General features: G+C 29.2%; 1 protein-coding gene across 5 annotated transcripts in view; it reads left to right on the top strand.

The window, feature by feature from the left end:
• Positions 1-16752, top strand: part of LOC119616428 (protein gustavus) — a 91637-nt gene extending 74885 nt beyond the window's left edge. For 4 of the 5 annotated variants that reach the window (XM_037972760.1, XM_037972759.1, XM_037972758.1 and 1 more), the window contains exon 3: positions 16370-16752. In XM_037972760.1, coding sequence (XP_037828688.1) covers positions 16370-16509 — 140 coding nt within the window. In that variant the 3' untranslated portion in view covers positions 16510-16752. The remainder of the gene's footprint in view (positions 1-16369) is intronic. The other variant, XM_037972762.1, reaches the window with a different exon arrangement.
• Positions 16753-17613: the final 861 nt, after the last annotated feature.

The following is a 17613-nucleotide window of genomic DNA, read 5'->3' as shown; positions in this document are numbered from 1 at the left end:
TGAAAATAATCAACTAAATTTTTGATTAATTTTGATTTTTTTTTTTATTATTTTCATTAAGTCCATTTAATCCTTGATTATTTTTAGATTATTTTTAATCGTAATCAATAATTAATTAAAAAAATTGAAAATAATCGTTAATTAATCATTAATTTCACCTTTATAATAAAAATAATCTAATTAATAATGATTACGATTATTAATCATTATTTTTCTAAGACACCATTTCTCAAATGGTTTTTGTCCTGGCGTCAATATTTGGTGAGCTGAATCAAAGAATATAAAGGTCCTTTTTTGAGTTTTTATGATTTTTTTCATATTTCTTCCAAAGGAAAGTAATGAAATATTGGTATCATTAGAAAGGTCCTCGAGGGACGCTTTAAATTCCATATCAGAAATTTTTTCGTAAAAGCAAAAGCAGTCGAAATTTTCTTATTTTTCGGGAAATTTTCAGATTTTTTGCATTTTTAAATAATCCTCAATAAAATCTACGGAAACGGTTTTTCAAAATTCAATCTAGATCGAAGTAAATTTGATTTTATAGACCAAAACATTGCAAAATAATGTAAATAACAACATAAAAATCGTTATTAATAAAGCAAGCATAACAAACAAGTAGATACTTAGGTTAAATTGTGTTCATATTTTAGTTATAATGAAAAAAAGAGCCCGCGCATCGCCGCCAAAGTTTATAACTGCGTTTATATGGGAGAAAATTACACTTTTTGGAGTTTTTTTTCACAAAATGAGGCTTTAAGTATTAATTATTGCACCATTTTATAGCAAAATCGTAATGTCTACAAATTGTCTTTCCAAAAGGATAGAAAAAAAGAATGAAAAAATAGTTTAATTATTAAAATTTCCCCCGAGAATTTTGTGATTCTAAAGACACATAAAAGTAAATATAAGATTTTATTTTAGTTTTGAAAAATTTTACAAAAATATTGTGTTTATCTCCATAAGATTCATAAATGTGCTAGTACGAATTTTTGTTCAAATTGGATAACGCTTACTCTGTTTAGTCTGTGGTCAAACAGGGCCATTACTTTAAAAAATTCATTAAAATTTTTTTTTTAAATGAATTTTAAAAACAAAAAGATAGTTTTACCGTACCCGCGACGTGAAGTTGAAGGATTGGCAATTTTTGCCAATACACCTGTCCCTCGTTTTGTGCGATGGATACGTTCCCGAGAAAATCGTGTAAAACGAATTCAAAAAAAATTTGTGTGGAAAATCGTGTAAATCGAAAAATGACAAAAACTGGTATTATAGTATTTTTTTAATATACAGTGAACTCTCGATAATGTGAACTAATTAATGTCGGGGTAGTTCATATTTTCGAATTTGTTCACATTTTCGATTGCGATTTTTTTATATATATTACTAAGTTATTCTTTCTAAAAATCATTTCTGCAAGGAATGAAAATGCAAAGATTCTTTTAGTAATTTTTGTAATTTATTTGGAACATAAAAAGTTTTTAAAAATACATAAAAAACAAAATATTACGACAAAAAAATAAATAAAATTTACAATGAAAAAAGATAGGTACATACATATATAATTAAATATGGAAATAATCGGTTATTATTGTCTGTTTTTTCTTTTGTTCGACCAGCTTATTTACCGCCAATTCCCTGATTTTTTTCAATACTTTAATGTCAGTTTGATCGACCGTTTGAAATTCTGCCCATTGGACAGCTTTGATAAAAATTTCGACAGCTTTTTGGCTTTAATGTTGTTTTCAGGCGCTTCAATAAAACAGTCGTCATCATCGTCGGACTCTTCAATTAAATCATTTTCATCAAATGGCTTGACGTCCTCACAAGGATTATTGATCCAATCTCTAATGTTTACAGCAGTAAATACTTCCTGAGGGCACAATGTCTGTAGAAGATCTGCAGCAGTATTTTCAAAAGATCTAACCTCTGATTGCCACTTTTCTTTTAAAACGCTCAAAGGAACATTAAATTCAGGACCGTCTTCATCATTTACCATATTCAAAATATTTTTCTCACAGTTAGATAAAGTTTCTTTACCAACTCGGTTCCAGGATGCCTCTAGAATAGAAACTTCTTCTTTAAATGTGTGATTTTTTCATCGATTCAAGCAAATCCCCCTTTTTTGCAATAATTGTTGCGAGAAGACTGTTCCTATAATGAAGTTTGGTGATTCTATTTTGATCCATTGGCCGGATCAGAGCCGTTACATTTGGAGGCATGAACATAGCTTCTATAGAATCATCCTCGGATTTAAGGTCGGATTCTGGTGGATGGGATGGGGAATTATCTATTAGGAGCTTTTACTGGTAATCGTTTCTTCTTTAAAAAATCTGTCACCTTAATGAAAAATAAAACAGTAAGGATCCCAATTGAACTATTTTTACATGTTTACTTACCTCTGGCACAAAACAGTTCTGAAACCATTCTTTAAAAATGGAAGAAGTCATACAAGCAGACTTTGAATTTCTGTAGTTTACGGGACAGATAAAATTTTTAAAACTGCGAGGATTTTTCGATTTTCCTATTACTAAAAGTTTTATTTTATGAGATCCTGACGCATTTGCACAGCATAAAAATGTTATTCTTTTGCTTTTCCATTTTTGCACCTGGAGCGCTTTTCTCCAATGACGTTACATATGGGCAATTCCATACGCTTGTATGTGACATTCGCACGCCTTCAGAGTGGAATATATTTTGTAAAGTTAGGAGTACTTGGAAAACAATTTTGTCATTCTGTTCCATTTAAAGAATAATATATTTGCAAAAGGAATCATCCCATTCGGAACCTTGTTTTTCAAAATATTGATTAAAATATGGCAATATCATACGTGACAAAAAACGGAAGTGTTTTTAAAGTACATGTAAATATTTACGAAAATCTGCGAATTCTGGAGGTGTATCTCTTTTGTTTTAATTTCTTACACTATGGGACATGTTGTTCATTAGTAAACCATAACTTTTAAATAAAAAAAATTTATATAAATTTATAATGAACATTTTTAAATATCGTACGTGACACATCGTATGTGACAAATTTTTCTCCTGATTTTTTTTAGGTTATAAAATATATATTTTGGAAATATATACTACATACACACAATTCAACAAAGCAAAAGGAGTAGGAAAGTGCAGTCGGACATGGCCGACTTATATACATGTTTAAGCAATTTATAGATAAAAATAAAAAACTGGAGTTATATGGCGACTAGGGTCAAATATGGACCGATCCTCATAAAATTCTAGGGTGTGATTTTAATTCATATAAAACTTATTTGTGCCAAATTTTATCATAATACTAGTGATTCGAGGTGAGTTACGGACGTTTAAGTGTTTTTCTGAAATTAAACTTTGAATGGAACTAGGGTCACTTATGTTTTTGTGAATTTGTTTGGCTTTCTCTTTCAACATCAACCCACTTACAGGGAGGTTTTTATTCCGCATACAAATAAACCACTTATAGAGCGATTTTTCCATTTTTGGAAGCTCTAAAGATCGTAATGTTTTGCATTTTCCGGTCCATAAAACGTATTGTTCACACATTTTAAAATATTGTTTTTTTTATTTTTTATTGAACATATCGTTGATTTTGCAAATTTATACTTTTTACTTAACACTGTAACACTCGATCCTTTTTTTAAATATTCCGAAATTTCGCATTTTTCATTTAATGATAAAACTTTCGACTGTTTTTAGACATCACTAATTTTAAAAATAAATTCACGAACCTACCGCAACAAGTTACATAAAGCTACTAGCATTAAATACCTTTAAAATAATGGTATACTATGGTATTTATTAATTCGGGGATTGCCAACAATAAAAATAAATGCTTCTACAAATTAAAAAAATCCCTAAAAATTAAAAAAAAAATTGTTCACTATTTAGAGCCATTTAACTTTGTTCACTACTTAGAGCGCCCATATAAAAAACTGAGTGTTCACATTAGTGGATAGTTCATTATATTGGATGTTCACATTGCCGCGAGTTCACTGTAATTTTATTTGTTTTAATGTGAATAACGTAACAAAGCAAATTAAAGAAAACAATTTCATTTTATTTAACAACCAAAATAGTTATAAAATTCATAACACTTAAAAACTAAATTCAATACAAATAGAAGAAAACCCAAAAATATACATATAAAAATATTATTAGCAAAAATTCAATACATAAACTGTTAAGCCAAAAAATAAGTTATATTCAACCAATTTAAGAATATGTACCTACATACATAAATGGGAAATTCCCTTTTAAATATCGTTAATTATTACCAGTAGTAAGTTTTATAATTTATATTGTTTAAGTACATAAACGGGAAATTCCCTTTCTAATGCCAGTATTAATGTTGCACAGTGGGGCAGAATCGAAATTTTTTGGAAATAAATCTGGCATTTCTAAACGGCTGATCCGATCGGTATAAAATTTGGCGTGAGCGTAGCCAAGGAGTATTCGAATTTTGAAGATGAACCCCGCAGATGCCCCAGGGACGGCGCTGTGGCGGCTCAAAGTAGGGTACCTACGACATGTAAAATTTTTAAACTCGTGCCATTTTTTGTTTTTCACCCAAATACAAAGATTTTTATATTTTCTGAAAGCGCTCGACGAGATCTTGAAAAAACATGCTTGGACATACTACTTATCTTTTATAATATCCGAGTTATAGGCATTTAAAAATTTAGTGATACGAAATTTACCATACCTTGGTCCGCCTTTTTTTGAATACCGGGCGTAATTTTGGACCAAATGGACTCAATTTTTTCTTGTTAGTTAGACAACAAAATTTCCAATAATATACAAAAAATTTCAGATCAATATCATTTACAGATCCAAAAATATACGTTTTTTAATTTAAAAATTCAAAAAATTTTAGATTTTTGGCGTTTTTTTGCCAAAAATGTGTCTTAACTCTTTTATTAATAAAATAAAATTTTCTTTAAGAACATATAACAATTTTATAGTTTTCTAAAAGGTATCTTTACGCAGAACGCTTTGGCGTAAAAAACTTGTCCTATTTTTTGAAAATGTTGCCTCTGCGTCCTTCCGAATATGACCTATTTTTTATCAAAACTTCAACTTTGGGCGACATGTTCTAAAATCCCAAAGCTGGGATCAGAAAACTGAAAGCAGTTTTGGAAACCTCAATATGTTTTCTATTTACTCCAAAAGTATTTTCCCAGCCCTGAAAGAAATGTGGACCCTATGGGCAAAAAAATCCCATATTTGAAATGACAAATTTAACAAGCGTTGAAAATTTCATTGAGTTTTGTTCATAAATAAAGATTTTGTCATATATTACATATTTGTTTAATTTCTAAAACTATGATTTATATCAAAATTTTAATAGGGTCGCAGATAGCTACAACAATTTAGTCCATATTTATCCCTTAATATCATTTTTTAGTTAGATATGGAAATTCTCGACCCTTTACAAAAAATTTCAAGCCAATATCTCAATTACATTTAAAAATATGTTCATTTAAACCTGTGTCCTTTAATTTCATCTTTTTCATATTTTAGTATTAAGTATGACAGAACATACATTTGGTGTTGAATAAAATATTTGGACAATTTTTAAAAATTATTTAGTTAATTATTTTATTAAAGACTATAACATTGTATATACAATAAAACAATTATAATTTTATTATGAGCCACGCACAACAACACCTAAATCACCCCACACAAACCTTTCCCGCCCACCGAAATATAAAACACAATTTAATACAATATCATCAGTTAGTATAATAGTTTTTTTATTTAAACTGTTTATCTTAAACATAATACAATTAATTCTTACAACCTACTTATATAGTTAATTCCTAACACTACTTATTTTCTATAAAATAATCTGTCATATCGGTATACATATCCAGAAGGTAATATAAGTCCTTTAAATCTTCCTTGTTTTGAGATGATAGAGTTTCATAAGAAATCCATCTTTTTCGCATAGTTGAAAGAACAGGATCAGAAGATAGAAGTAAACTATTAAAAATATCTTCATTCTGTGATTGCCTGGAGCATTTTCTTGAGCTGAATAGTTGAACATGCTTAAAATCTCGATTCCTCGCTTGCTGGGCTTCTTCTGTTAACTCTCCAAGTGGAAGAATATTCGATTCAATTATTATTTGACCATGACACAATACTTTGTGTACTGTTGGTGTTAGTTCCCTCCATACAGAGATACAAGTAATTTAGACATTTCAGATGTATATTCCCCAAATCGATTTCCATTAATTTTATGTTTACTATTCAGTGCCATTAAAATAGTGTTAACTCTTCGAAGCAACTCCTTGTCGATTCCAGTTATTTTTGAAGTAATTTCAAAATCACGAAAAAACCTTCTCGCCGTATTACCGTCATTTGTACTACCGCAACTTGGAAGTGGTTTGTCGATGTTTAATCCCATCTGAACTTTAAATTCTTCTTGGATTCTGCTTTTTTCCGCAGCTATCAGTTCTTTCAATTCTTCATTATTTTTTGTTGATTTAGTAAGATTCTCTGGCACACTTCAGACAGGACTTCTTCATTAATACTTCTGCTTTTGTTTATATTTGAGAATTGCGACTTTTTGTTGTTTTCTTTGACTCATTTATATATTCAAATCCAATTGGTCTACAAACATTTTTTGAACCCGGAGTTGTATTGATCCATATATCTTCAAATGAATTTCCGATGCTTGACGATGATGGATTAAGGGAATATGAACGAATTCGTAATGACACTAATGATGACATAAATACACTTTTGTAGTCTGCTAATGTCCGACTTCCACAAGCTTGTTTGTATTCTAGAAGTGCTGATAAACCGTCACATCCCCACTTACACATTAAGACAACATCACAGTTATGAATTTTCCTTAGTTGGTCTTCTGAAAAGTCTGACACAATTCTTGATGCTGTGTTTTCGAGCAAATATGATATATCAATACAAGCTTCCACATCATTAACAGCAATAGGTGATGGTAGGATAGTTTGTTTTTTTTTTTCCTGGATCGCCTTGTATGATGGTAATATAATGTGTCCTTTTTCATGCAGAGCTTTCCTTAATATTTGGTACTTATTTCGACTGAGACCCAGTTCCAACATAAGCGCTATTGCTTCCTCTTCAGTAAAATTTGATTGTGATGTTGGAGTTGGTATACTTTCCACAATTCGCTTAAGTCGTTTTGGTGATGCAGTAGGAAGAATAGTTGCAATATGTACGGCATCCACAGGTTGGTTTTCCTTTTTCAGCATTTCGTTAAATGTATCAGCAATTTCCTCATTTGAGATTGAAAAAAATTTTTGTGTGACCCTGTTTTTTTTTTTTTTGACCTTGAACATAAGTCTTCGTATGACTTGCAAGGCGCTCCTGTTGATGTGTTGTAAGTTGAGATTTCCGTAGTAGTTTCCATCCAACTACAAAATTTTAATCGAAATTTCTTTTTATTTCCATCCACAGACTTAAGTTTTAAAAAGTTTTCAGTTTTTGATATGCCTGTTTTGTCTACTTTTCTACTATATGTAGTTTTTATATAATTTGAAATGTCTTCAATTCTATCTGGCCCTTTTGAAGATACACTCCATAAAACGAAACACAACTCTTCGTACTTTAATGTAATCTTCATTGTAGATTTATTAAATATGGTACTTAAAATCTGAGAAGTTTACTTATATACCAATTCTTGTCATTTCCGATACAGGTATTCCAAAGTAAAAAATTACGAATTGTCTACCTATTAACATTTAGGACTATATTACTATAACCTGTAATTCAGTCATTGATATTTCTTATTAGTGAATGAATCGAAATTATCATTACCTGTATATTTTTACCTACATGATCATAAACAAAACAGAACGAAATGATCTGCCGAAAAAATTTAGGTAAAAAATAGTTATAAATTTCTGAAAATTTAAGCATAATAGGACCTTTCAATTATAAGGATAAGCAAACAAATAGAAAATAGGTAAATATAAGATTTAAATATGTTCTGTCATATTTAATACTAAAATATGAAATTAAAGGATACAGGTTTAAATGAACATATTTTTGAATGTAATTGAGATATTGGCTTGAAAATTTTTGTAAAGAATCGAGAATTTCCATATCTAACTAAAAAAAGATATTAAGGGATAAATATAGACTAAATTGTTGTAGCTATCTGCCTATTACCCTATTAAAATTTTGATATAAATCATAGTTTTAGAAATTAAATATGTAATATATGACAAAATCTTTATTTATGAACAAAACTCAATGAAATTTTCAACGCTTGTTAAATTTGTCATTTCAAATAAGAAAATGCAAGGTCAAAGGGCATCCCGCAATTCCCAAAAATAGGAATAAAAATCCCAAAAATGGGATTTTTTTGCCCATAGGGTCCACATTTCTTTCAGGGCTGGGAAAATACTTTTGGAGCAAATAGAAAACATATTGAGGTTTCCAAAACTGCTTTCAGTTTTTTGATCCCAGCTTTGGGATTTTAGAACATGTCGCCCAAAGTTGAAGTTTTGATAAAAAATAGATCATATTCGGAAGGACGCAGAGGCAACATTTTCAAAAAATAGGACAAGTTTTTTACGCCAAAGCGTTCTGCGTAAAGATACCTTTTAGAAAACTATAAAATTGTTATATGTTCTTAAAGAAAATTTTATTTTATTAATGAAAGAGTTAAGACACATTTTTGGCAAAAAAACTGCAAAAATCTAAAATTTGTTGAATTTTTAAATTAAAAAACGTATATTTTTGGATCTGTAAATGATATTGATCTGAAATTTTTTGTATATTATTGGAAATCTTGGGTGAAAAACAAAAAAATGGCACGAGTTTAAAAATTTTACATGTCGTAGGTACCCTACTTTGAGCCGCTACAGCGCCGTCTCTGGGGCATCTGCAGGGTTCATCTTCAAAACTTAAACTCGAATACTCCTTGGCTACGCTCACGCAAAATTTTATCCAGATAGGATCAGCCGTTTAGAAATGCTTTAGATTTATTTCCAAAAAATTTCGATTCTGCCCCACTGTGCAACGTTTCATATCTTATTTTATTCATAAAGATATGGGCCAAAATAAAAAACTTTTAAAAAATATGTTTTCAAATAAGGTATGGGTCAAAAATGATCTTGAATTGTAAAAAATGAAAAAAAAAATAAAAATTTGTATTTAGATCTAAATATTTTACACATTTCCGTAAAAAATATAAAAGATTCTTTTGAAAAGGACAAAGGAAACTCTTTTCAAAACAGTTGGAAAATATTAAATCGGTTAAGAAAATTTTGAGATATAATTTGTTTGGTCTGTCTAGTTAACAAAAAGCGTTTTTTTCCAATATTTTTAGGGTATATTGAAGATTCTAAAAATGGTAAAATGATCTACTCATCTAGGTCTATAAAAAGCATTATATCGCGTAATGAGTGTTTTTGAGTGTCACACAGTGTAATTGTTTAATTATGTAAAACATTAAAAAAATTAAAGAGAGTTATAATTTTTTATTGATAATATACATTATTTATAAAAATATTTAGTTTTTCATAAAATTAAATTTAATTTTTCCCCGCTTTATTGAAAAAGTTATTGAAATAATTTGTTTATGTACATTAAAGATTTATTTGCACGCATAATATTTTATTATGTTTATGAAAAACTTTTTACAGTGTGCTAATACTAAATGTTGACTTGAATACGGATATCTACAGCTTAGTATGTGTCTGCCCACCACTGCACAGTGGGAGAAATGGCCAATCTGGTGTCGCTTTTAAATTTGAGAATTCTGAAAATTTATTTATTTTTCTGGCCACTAAGAATCCAAAAGGAATTTTTATTTTTTTTTATTTTACTCGCAATATTCTCACATTAGTGAGCTTTCAAACTTTGCATATTTTTTTAGTATTGGATTAATTTTTTCACTTTTAACAGTTTAAGTTTGATTATACATAAAATCTTAAGTTTAGATTTTTTATTTGGATTAATGGTTTAATTGAAATTATTAGGAATGTATTAAGGGAAAAAATTTACGAGTTAGCACACAAAATGACCTTTGTAGGAGAGTGTTTCATTATGTGTAACATAATCTTCTGTTGAATAAAAGTTCGACAAGTTCCGCTCTGATGTTTAGTTTATTAGTCTTTTTGGGCTGTGTTCTATGTCAAATAAGAAAATTAGCTGCAACTTTTTGACTTATCACGTTTTTTAGTGAATGTTCCAAATGAAAAAACGCACACTTTTTCATTTGGTACAGTGAACCAGTACCAACAAATAAACATGACACTATTCTGTTGAAGGATGAAGTCTATTGAGAATTGTGGAAATCGGTCCATTATTTTAACTAGCCCCTATACAACCGAACATCTAGCATAGGGTTTTTAGCTCATAATTTTTTTAAAGACGCTAGTATCTCTACAAAAATCGGTACAACTAAATTATATATAAGCCTAAATAATATTGTTCATTTCCATAATGATCGGAACACATTTGACCATACCCCGCATACAAAGTCCTTTCATATAATGACTTAAATATCCAATTCCCATATAAATACTAGTGTATCGATGATATTTGGCAAAAATAACATTAATATAAACATTAATACCCTCACCAAATTTAATGAAGGTTGGCCTATGTTTGACCCTAGTCCCCATATACAATAGCCTTTTTAAAAAAAATAATTTTTCACCATTAAATTGCCTTAATATTTTGGAATTAACGTAGAACTTAACGTAAATGCTTTTCAAATGAAAAATAAACCACGTTTTGAATATTAAAATACAAAAATAAAATAAAAAATAGTGATAGTTTCGGTGCATGCTGACTTATATAACTTAAAATATCTAAAACTTGATATCGTTTCCAGAAAGTGTTCAACTCGAATGGAATACAAAAATTATAAACATGTTTACTGTATGTACTTAAATGAGAGCGGTCAAAATTAATACGTCAAACTTGTGCACGGAGTACAAAAGTTGAAAAATATAACAGAAATGAGAACAAAAACAAATCAGTCAAAATTATTGTTTGTCTTTTTTGTTGTGTTAATTGTGATTTGTGTGTGTATGAAAAACACCTTTTTTATGTTAGATATATTTTTATATTAAATATCTTATATTGAATATTTTTTTATATTACACTAGTTTATAACGATGTTGCTCATGATACAAACCCTATATGGATTTCTTCTTCTGGGTCCTGAAAAAAATATTTAAAATAATCTAGGACGTAGAATTTTTTTAATTATTCCTAAAGAAAGAAAATGCTAAAAAAGGGTTAAATTAGGAGAAAAAAAGTCAATAATTAGAGTTGTAGTTATTTTTTATTCAAAAAATTTTACTGACCTTCCTCACAACAATCTATCAATTCCTGTAACGAAAATATTAAAAATTACGTTGCAATAATCTTAAATCTTGGTGAATAGATGTAATTTTTTTATCACTCACACTTCCAAGAATTTTTCAGAAAAAGTATAAATGAGAATGTAAGAAATTAATTATGGGGAATAAATCCAGATCCGTAAGTGGAAAAAATTTTTTTCAAAATTATTTTTTTTTTTATTTTCAAAAAAAAAAAAACGTAACAAAAAAATTATTAAGAATCGGATAAAAACAAAAAAAGTGGTAAAATAATACGTTAAGAAAGTAAAAAGTTTTATATTATTGAATTTTTTGGTGCTATCACCCAAAAATTAATTCTCCTTTTATATATTTTTATAATTTAATATTTTTCCAGCACTACTGAAGAAGGATGCTTAATAAAAACCACTTTATCTTAAAATTTCGACGTATAGGAAAAAAAGAAAAATAGTTAATTAACCAACGGACTTTTCCAAAAATATAACCAGCAAAAAAAGAACTTCCAAAGAAGCGAAAAAGAATTAGAATTTACTCCATGCAAGTACTGAATAAGACCTGAAGAAGTGATGATTTTAACACAGGCTTGTCATAGGAGAATGTCCTTTTATTTGATTCCAAATTCACCACTTCTGAAGTCAATCTCAAGAAGTAATTTTTATGCTCTTTTTTTTTGAAAGTTATTCGGAAAATTATTATTATTATTTTGAAAAAAAGCTTCCACACATAGAACAGTTGATATGCATGTGAAACTAGATTCCATTTATAGCAATTCTGCGTACTCCGATTTGTATAATCAGCTCTTATGTTCTTATAAAAGGCCTTACAATTTCAAACGAATATTTTAAATATTTATATGTGTTGTATGATGCTAATATTGGTCTCAAGTGAAAGCTGGGATTTAGTACATTCTATCTATATTATTTATTTGATTCACTTGGACAAAAAACAAAAATTAAATTAAAATTTGTGAAAACTTTTAAACCAATTTCGACTGATTTTAATATCTTCATGTGAACTTGATATAAAAGTCCAACGCTAAAATCCTCTTCACATTCTCAAAAACATTCGCTAAAATGACAAGTAAGAGTGTTATATTCGGCTGTGCCGAATCTTGTATACCCACCATGAAATCATTGCCAAAAAGGAATGCTTCCTTATAAATAAACTTTGATATTTAAGAATCCATGCTTTTATTATCCAAACAATTTTCTCATTTATTACATCTATGTATAGAGAAATTTTTGTCGAATTTTGTCGCTATACTTGCATTTTTAAGGTAGTAAAAAGCGTTTAAGGTATTTTCTGAGAGGGACCTTATTTAGGGGGGGACGTTTGGTCAATTATGGACCGATCCTCGTCAAATTTTCTAGAACGATTTTAGTTTAGTCTAGTAATGAGAGTTAAGCCATTTTCAGAAGGAGACGGGTTAATGTCATTTATGGACCGATCCTTATAAAATTTTACAATAATATTAAAGTTCCTTATTAAAGTTCCTATAAAATATGTTCGTGTCGAATTTCATCGCTATAGATGCTTCTTTTAGACAGTAATGAGCCTTAAAGCCATTTTCTGAAGGGGACCTTATATGGGGGGTAGGGTCAATTATGGACCGATCCTTATAAAATTTTATAAAGATATTAAGGTTCCTATAAAATATATTTGTGTCGAATTTCAACGCTATAACTGCTTCTTTTAGTCAGTTATGAGCGTTAATGTCATTTTCTGAGGGGGGCCTTATATGGTGGATAGGGTCAATTATGGACCGTTCCTTATAAAATTTTACAATCATATTAAGGTTCCTATAAAATATGTTTATGCCGAATTTCATCGCTATAGATGCTTATTTTAAACAGTTATGAGCGTTAATGTCATTTTCTGAAGGGGACCTTATATGGGGGGTAGGGTCAATCATGGACCGATCCTTATAAAATTTTACAAAGATATTGAGGTTCCTAAAAAATATGTCTGTGTCGAATTTCATCGCTATAGCTGCTTCTTTTAGTCAGTTATGAGCGTTAATGTCATTTTCTGAGGGGGACCTTATATGGGGGATAGGGTCATTTATGGACCGATCCTTATAAAACTTTACAATGATTTTAAGATTCCTATAAAAATTGTTTATGTCGAATTTCTTCGCTATTGCTGCTTCTTTTAGATAGTTATGAGCGTTAATGTCATTTTCTGAGGGGGACCTTATATGGGGGATAGGGTCAATTATGGACCGATCCTTATAAAATCTTACAGTGATATTAAGATTCCTATAAGATATGTTCTTGTGTCGAATTTCATTGCTATAGCTGCTTCGTTTAGTCAGTTATGAGCGTTAATATCATTTTCTGAGGGAGACCTTATATGGGGGATAGGGTCAATTATGGACCGATCCTTAAAAAATTTTACAATGATATTAAGGTTCCTGTAAAATATGTTCATGTCGAATTTCATCGCTATAGATGTTTCTTTTAGTCAGTTATGAGCGTTAAAGTCGTTTTCTGAAGGGGACCTTATATGGGGGCTAGGCGAAATCGTGGACCGATATTGCTCATTTTCAATACCAAACAAACTGCATCAATATAAAATATTTGTACAAAATTTCAGCTCGCTAGCTGCTTCCGTTTGGACTCTATCGTGTTTTCAACAGACGGACAGACAGACGGACAGACAGACGGACAGACGGACGGACATTGCTAGATCGTCTTAGAATTTAATAAGGATCCAGAATATATATACTTTTATGGGTCTTAGATGAATATTTCGATGTGTTACAAACGGAATGACAAAAACAATATACCCCCCATCTTTTTTGATGGTGGGTATAAAAATGAAATTTTGTGTCAGTACCAAAAAATATTTCAAAGGGTAATTTTTTGGATCTCAATGTACTAAAATAATCTTTTTTTGCTAAATGTTGGTAATTTCTTAAATATATTTATATTTAAACAATTTTAAACAATCCACAAGGGAAGTAGAAAGAGCAGTATATGTTGATATGATGAATCCTTGTCCGTCCCTCAATGTTAACCTTTTATAGGAAAAGAAAAGTTACCATACAAATTTTACCCAGATATTGGATTTTGTAAATATGTTAAATTTAAAGCATTAATGATATAATTTATTTATTTTAATAAATCCGGCGATAATGAAAATCTGGCCACATTTGGCCCTATACAAGGATGAATTTAGAATTTCAACTTAACGCTAATAATATATGTAAGTATTAGTGTCGATTGTTCATTTTCAATAAATCGCTTAAATATGTGTTATTGAATTAAAAACCGACGTGAGACCTTACATAGAATATTTACTCGTACATCCGATTCTGAATATGGCATGAAATAATAATTGTCTTAAAAGTCCAAATTTTGACCTAAAACTTCTTATATTATCTTTATATTATATAGAAATTAAATCCTTCGAGTTTCTATCATTTGGAAATCATTTGTTTTAAAGTCAAATATTTTTTCAAAATTTAAATTTCTGGTAATTTTCTCATAAAATATTAACAATGAATATAATGAATATAATATTAATATTCAAATAATGTAAATTAAGATAACAATAAGTACAACTTCCGATTTCATTTCGTAATGCGCTGCTTTGGTAATTTGCAAAACATACTTCTAAAAAGTAGTTTTTAAAACTAAATATCTTTAATTAAAAAAAAAACGGCTTTTAGTTGATGCATTTTTGAAATTTTTTTATATAAATGTTCCAAAACATTCTTGGAATTTGAAATTTGAAAAAAAATTGACTCCCATTTTCTCAATGTTTTGTGATTTATTTTTATCGAAACGATATATTGAAAGTTTTTATACATCAATTATATATCTATCGGTTAAACATTAATCGGATATTGTGATTGTGGCCCTGAACATCAAATAGTATCAAAAAAGTACCATCGTACCAATTTTGCCATCGCTGACCGAAAGCATAGCGATCATTATAAAAAATTCACATTCAGAACGAGCTAGATTTAATGCACGAAGTGGTGTACTTTATTCGTTTTGTTAGTGCACAACACAACATAAAGGCTCAAATAGTCTATACGATGATTAATCAGCTGATTCGTTTTTGGCTTACGAAATCCTGTTAAGTCGGGCCATAAGTTTGGCCGTAACGTTGAACTTGCGTCGGGCAACGTTAAGTGACTGCTATAAACTGCTGACATAAAATATAAAAAAATGTAAACAAGAAAAAACAGTGGTGTTAAAATAATGTACATCCGAAAATTTTAATTATTACGATTAAATAAAATGCTTTAAAAATAAACAGAGTACGAAAATAAACTAAACGAAACGTTTGCAATTGTTTTGTTTTGTTTTGATCTTTGCAGTGTTAAAACAGAAACAAAACCAAAATAACAATATCGACTTTCTCATTTGGTTTTGTATTGTTTTTGCTTTTGAGCACATCATATTCATTGACTCAAATGTACGCAGCTAGAAAAGAAAACAGTGGGAGCAAAACTGAAAAGTTTTGAGCGAAACATTTTCGCAAACGTTTCCTGATGGTTTTGCTTATTACAAAAACTTTTTTGAGTAAAATTAAAAGAAGACTTGTAGGTTTAAGACAAAAGACAATATAAACTGACATTATTTTCAACATAAACGCCATAAAAAAGAAAAGACCAAAAAAAAAAACGTTTTTCGATACAATTTTTACTTCTTTTTATAATTAAATTAATTATAAAATAATCTAGCTGTAAACACAAAGAAAGAAAATCAACTCTGATTTTTGACACAATTCAGAGTTGCCTTTTTATTTGGTTATTCTTAAAAACAGCTGCTACGTTCTTACGTAGAAACTAAGTACACATAAACAGTCAACGGAACGCCACAGAACGGAAAAAGTTAAGGAACTTTCAAACTAACTGAGCCTTAAGGTATGTGCTCATTTAAGTTACCGTACGAATAAGGTACCGTTATTTTTCGAACACTGATTTTTATACATTTTAAAGAAGATAAAAATTATTGCACTTTTTTACATTTCTACTATTTCATTAATTAAAAAAATATTAATGTATTTATTTTGTTACAATTATTTTATAGCTGAACCATTGCCACTAATGGATTTATGTAGGCGAACAATACGACAGGAACTTGGACGTGCAAACTTAGAAGATCGAGTTCAACAACTACATCTTCCGCATTCGATGAAGACGTATTTATTGTATAAAAATCGTAGATAATACTTTTATTATAAGTTATTAATAATTAAATTTAACTGTAAGAATTTTATGTTAGTAGCAGTTATTGATTATACAGTAATAAGTTTATAAATACTCCGTTTAGCATATTTTGGTGTAATATAGTTATAAGTTTATATGGGCTTAGTTTTGTAAATTGACAACATTGTATACATAAGTATATCGTTCAAGATAAAAATAATATAACATAAATCTCAATATTAAAGATATAATAAAATATAAATTAAAGGAAAAATTCGGCGAATTCAATTAAATTGTTACCAGGTTGTTATTAGGTTATTTAGGAGACGCCAATTTGTCGCATGAAATTTTTACATATAAAAGGATCCAAAACATAGAAAAACGAAATCAAAATTTAGAGGAAAAAAACATAAATACGGAGTGAACAGTAGGCAAACGTAAACAAAATAATATTAAAAAAAGCGAGTGAAAATTTACATTGTGCATTTTTTATGTATTTTTGTTTTTACTTTTTAGTACTTAAAATATTTAACAAATTTAAACAATTAATATTTCAAAAAGCAAGTGAAAAAATTTAACATTGTGCATTTCATATTTTATTGTAATACTTTTTATAACAACGCACAGTGGGGCAGAATGGAAATTTTTTGGAAATAAAGCTGGCATTTCTAAACGGCTGATCCGATCGGGATAAAATTTGGCGTGAGCGTAGCCAAGGAGTATTCGAGTTTAAGTTTTGAAGATGAACCCTGCAGATGCCCCAGGGACGGCGCTGTGGCGGCTCAAAATTTTACGACATGTAAAATTTTTAAACTCGTGCCATTTTTTTGTTTTTCACCCAAATACAAAGATTTTATATATATTTTGTATATATTTTGTGAAAGCGCTCGACGAGATCTTGAAAAAACATGCTTGGACATACTACTTATCTCTTATAATATCCGAGTTATAGGCATTTAAAAATTTAGTGATACAAAATTTACCATACCTTGGTCCGCCTTTTTTTGAATACCGGGCGTAATTTTGGACCAAATGGACTCAATTTTTTCTTGTTAGTTAGACAACAAAATTTCCAATAATATACAAAAAATTTCAGATCAATATCATTTACAGATCCAAAAATAT

Source organism: Lucilia sericata, unplaced genomic scaffold (assembly GCF_015586225.1).
Source record: "Lucilia sericata isolate MDLA Ls3-8-SP2 unplaced genomic scaffold, ASM1558622v1 Contig000071F_arrow, whole genome shotgun sequence".
In the NCBI taxonomy this organism is placed as follows: Eukaryota; Metazoa; Arthropoda; class Insecta; order Diptera; family Calliphoridae; genus Lucilia; species Lucilia sericata.
Note: the sequence above shows the minus strand (reverse complement) of the source record. Positions and strands in the feature narration are given on the sequence as shown.